Source organism: Pterocles gutturalis, unplaced genomic scaffold (assembly GCF_000699245.1).
Source record: "Pterocles gutturalis isolate BGI_N339 unplaced genomic scaffold, ASM69924v1 scaffold36652, whole genome shotgun sequence".
Taxonomy (NCBI): domain Eukaryota; kingdom Metazoa; phylum Chordata; class Aves; order Pterocliformes; family Pteroclidae; genus Pterocles; species Pterocles gutturalis.
The window spans coordinates 1-3857 of NW_010111425.1; the positions used below are offsets into that span (position 1 = coordinate 1).

The window sequence follows — 3857 nt, forward strand, 5'->3', positions numbered from 1 at the left end:
GAAAGGAGGAGGGAGGGAATATTGTATTTGCCTCCTTTACTAACCATAATTGAATTAAGTTGTAAAATGCTTGGGAGTTTAATACTGACCGAGCAGGTTTTCAATGGCGCTTTGTTTTTTCCTCTCCGAACAACTGTCCGTTAATGGATGAATGGATCTGATCGAGCTGAGAAAGAATATGCTAGATACATGCCTTTGAGTAAGATTTCTGCTGCCTTTATGCAGTGAAGCCTTTTGCTTTGAGTAATTCCGATCCAGTTGACATCTGGTCAGAATTAGAGAGAGATTCGCTGAGACTTCCGATTTCTTGCTGCATGACTGCCTTTGCTGCAAGTGCTAGATTTGCAGCCTTGAACCTGATGCCACAGGAGATGTGTTGCAGTACTGAGACTTGCCATTTTTCAGGATGCGTTCCTCCAAACCAGAGTTGTGGCATGAGGATTGGAGCTCTAAGGTGGATGATAGAAAATGCAAGCTTGCTCCTAGATCCCAGCATTTAAGCCTGGATGATTTATTAGTCTTCCCCTACCGACACATACAATGCATTTATTTTCCCTATTCATATTGCTTTTAGACTAGCAGAAGTAGAAGAAAGCCATAAGGAGCCAAAAAGTCTGCAAGAAGGAATGGAAATGGGATTTGTTTCCAGCTAGGTGAAATTCGGGTATTAAATTACTGACGTAGGTCAATGGTAGGGTTTCCCTTCCACCCCCCTTGGCTTTTAATCAGCCTGGGTGTCTTCTCCCCTGAAGGATGAAGAGTACTGACAGCCATCGGTGCTTATAATCAGTAACTCTGATGCTTGGAGTGTTGGCGATGAGATATTTTCATGAGACCTATTTAGATCTCTCCACTTCGACCAGGCTAGTTTTGGAAAATGTTGGGAATAAGCGATATGTCAGATATGGCTGAGACTCCGAAGATGATCCACATGTTTTACATTTTTCACAAATTTTGGGTGAGTGGTTAAAACATTTCCTTTAAGAGTGAGAGTGAGTGTGTGTGTGTGTGTGTGTGTATGTGTGTGTGTGTGTGTGTGTAAGAATGCAAGACCTCTACTTGACAGACTGCTCTGTTACATTGTATATAACTGGGGGGGGGTGATAATAAAATAAAGTAAAATTATTTACTTATGTAAAGATACAAAATTTCTCTCACTGAAGAGAGCTGTTAAGTGCACTGAAGTAGGAGGTTAATTTATTTAATTTCACTACTGAAGAATTCTGCCACAAAAGTAATCTTGGGGATGTGTGTGTGTGCGTGTGAGTGTGATATCTGTGTGGGTGGGTGTGTGCTTTGTAAATGTATAGATAGAAAAAAAAACATTAAAAGAGTTTTAGGAAAATGGGTGATGTGGAGAATGTGTCAGTATTCTCTCTGTTGAATTAAGCTGCCGTTTTCAGCACTGAGCATTTTCCTCTGGTTTCCTACCAATGGCATTTCCACCACTGGTTAAAAACCAAGGTAGAAGGAGGGGAAGACCTTGGTGCGCTGTTCACTGGGGAGGTTCTGAAGGGAAGGGGGAGCTGGGTAATAGGGGAGGTGGGAAACCTTGTAAAATGGTGCTTCTTTTCTCTTAAATTAGAATGGTGAAACTGAACTGACAGCCATTTTATGTATATTTATGGGGCTGGTTGTGAAAAAGAAATCCAAGGAAGCATTGAAATGAACTCCACAGGAACAGAACCAGAACAATTCCTACTGTGACCTCACCTTTTTAAGCACCGCAGGCATTTGACTCGCTAGGAGTTTCCCATCAACCTCTTAATCAATGCATGTCATCCAGTTTTTGAAAGTGTGGGAATGAGAAGTGACAGGAGTTTTTTCGTTTGATTAACAATCCATTCTCTACCCCACTGAAGATATGTAGAAACTTTGTGTCCATTTTCAATTTTATGGGGCTATGCTATTATGCTGCTTTCTTTTTTTCTCCTTACCCTTACAGGAAATAAAATGTACGCTTGCTGCTCTACAGTAACTTTGGAACAGGACCTCAACAAAAAAATGCATATCTGGATGCTGCAGACGATCGCATTTGCTTTAACATCACTAGTCCTTTCGTGGGCAGAAAGCATCGAGTATTATGGGGAAATCTGTGATAATGCATGTCCTTGTGAGGAGAAGGACAGCATCTTAACGGTGAGCTGTGAAAACAGAGGGATCATCAGCCTTTTTGAGATCAGTCCGCCAAGGTTCCCTGTCTACCACCTCTTGTTGTCTGGGAACCTTTTGAACAGGCTGTACCCGAACCAGTTTGTCAATTACACGGGGGCTTCGATTTTGCATCTGGGGAGCAATGACATACAAGACATTGAAACAGGGGCCTTTCATGGTCTGAGAGGTCTAAGGAGGCTGCACCTGAACAATAACAAGCTGGAACTTTTACGAGATGACACTTTCCTTGGTCTAGAGAGTTTGGAATACCTACAGGTCGATTATAATTATATTAGCGTCATTGAACCCAATGCCTTCAGCAAACTGCATTTGCTGCAGGTGCTGATTCTCAATGATAACCTCCTTTCCAGTCTGCCCAACAACCTTTTCCGCTTTGTGCCCTTAACTCATCTGGACCTGAGGGGTAACCGGCTGAAGCTGTTGCCCTATGCGGGCCTTTTGCAGCACATGGATAAAGTGGTGGAGCTGCAGCTAGAGGAAAACCCCTGGAATTGCTCCTGTGAGTTGATTGCTCTAAAGGATTGGCTGGACAGTATCTCCTACTCTGCTCTTGTGGGAGATGTGGTTTGTGAGACCCCTTTCCGCTTACATGGTCGAGACTTGGATGAAGTCTCCAAGCAGGAGCTTTGCCCCAGGAGGCTCATCTCAGATTATGAAATGAGACCGCAGACACCATTAAGCACCACAGGGTATTTCCACACTACCCCAGCTTCGGTCAACTCCGTGGCTACTTCTTCTTCAGCTGTTTACAAATCCCCCTTGAAGCCCCCCAAAGGGACTCGCCAACCCAACAAGACGAGGGTGCGCCCCACCTCCCGCCTGCCCTCAAAAGACCTGGGATACAGCAACTATGGCCCCAGCATTGCCTACCAGACCAAATCCCCGGTGCCTTTGGAGTGCCCCACTGCCTGCACTTGCAACTTGCAGATTTCTGACCTGGGTCTCAATGTCAATTGTCAGGAGAGGAAGATTGAGAGCATTTCTGAACTGCAGCCCAAACCCTATAATCCTAAAAAGATGTATCTGACAGAAAACTACATTGCTCTGGTGCGCAGGGCAGATTTTGTGGATGCCACCGGGCTGGATTTGCTGCACTTGGGCAATAATCGGATCTCGATCATTCAGGACCGGGCTTTTGGGGATTTAACTAATTTGCGAAGGCTGTACCTGAATGGGAACCGGATCGAGCGGCTAAGCCCAGAGCTGTTCTATGGGCTGCAAAGCCTGCAGTACCTTTTCCTGCAGTACAACGTCATCCGGGAGATAGAAGCGGGCACCTTTGAGCCTGTCCCCAACCTTCAGCTTTTGTTTTTGAACAACAATCTGCTGAGGTCTTTGCCGGGAAACATTTTTTCTGGTCTGTCTCTCTACAGGCTGAGCCTGCGGAGCAACCAAAAAAGGCCTGCGGGCCAACCCCTTCTCCTCCCTGCCAGTGAGCGGGGTGCTGGACCAGTTGAAATCCCTGCTGCAGATCGACCTGCACGAGAACCCCTGGGACTGCACCTGCGACGTGGTGGGCATGAAGCTGTGGCTGGAGCAGCTTAACACCGGTGTCCTGGTGGACCACGTTATCTGTGAGTCCCCCAAGAAGTTCGCCCAGAGTGACATGCGGGCCGTCCGGGCGGAACTGCTCTGCCCCGACTACTCGGACATCGTCGTCTCCACGCCCACGCCGTCCCCGG

General features: G+C 46.3%; 1 protein-coding gene across 1 annotated transcript; it reads left to right on the plus strand.

Annotated features, from left to right (window-relative positions):
* Window positions 1-1953: 1953 nt before the first annotated feature.
* Window positions 1954-3853, plus strand: SLITRK5 (SLIT and NTRK-like family, member 5; the record flags this gene model as incomplete). Its single annotated transcript, XM_010073729.1, is given in 2 exon segments — window positions 1954-3570; window positions 3572-3853. Coding segments are annotated over 2 exon segments (1899 nt in total), but the record flags the coding sequence as incomplete, so codon positions are not given.
* Window positions 3854-3857: the final 4 nt, after the last annotated feature.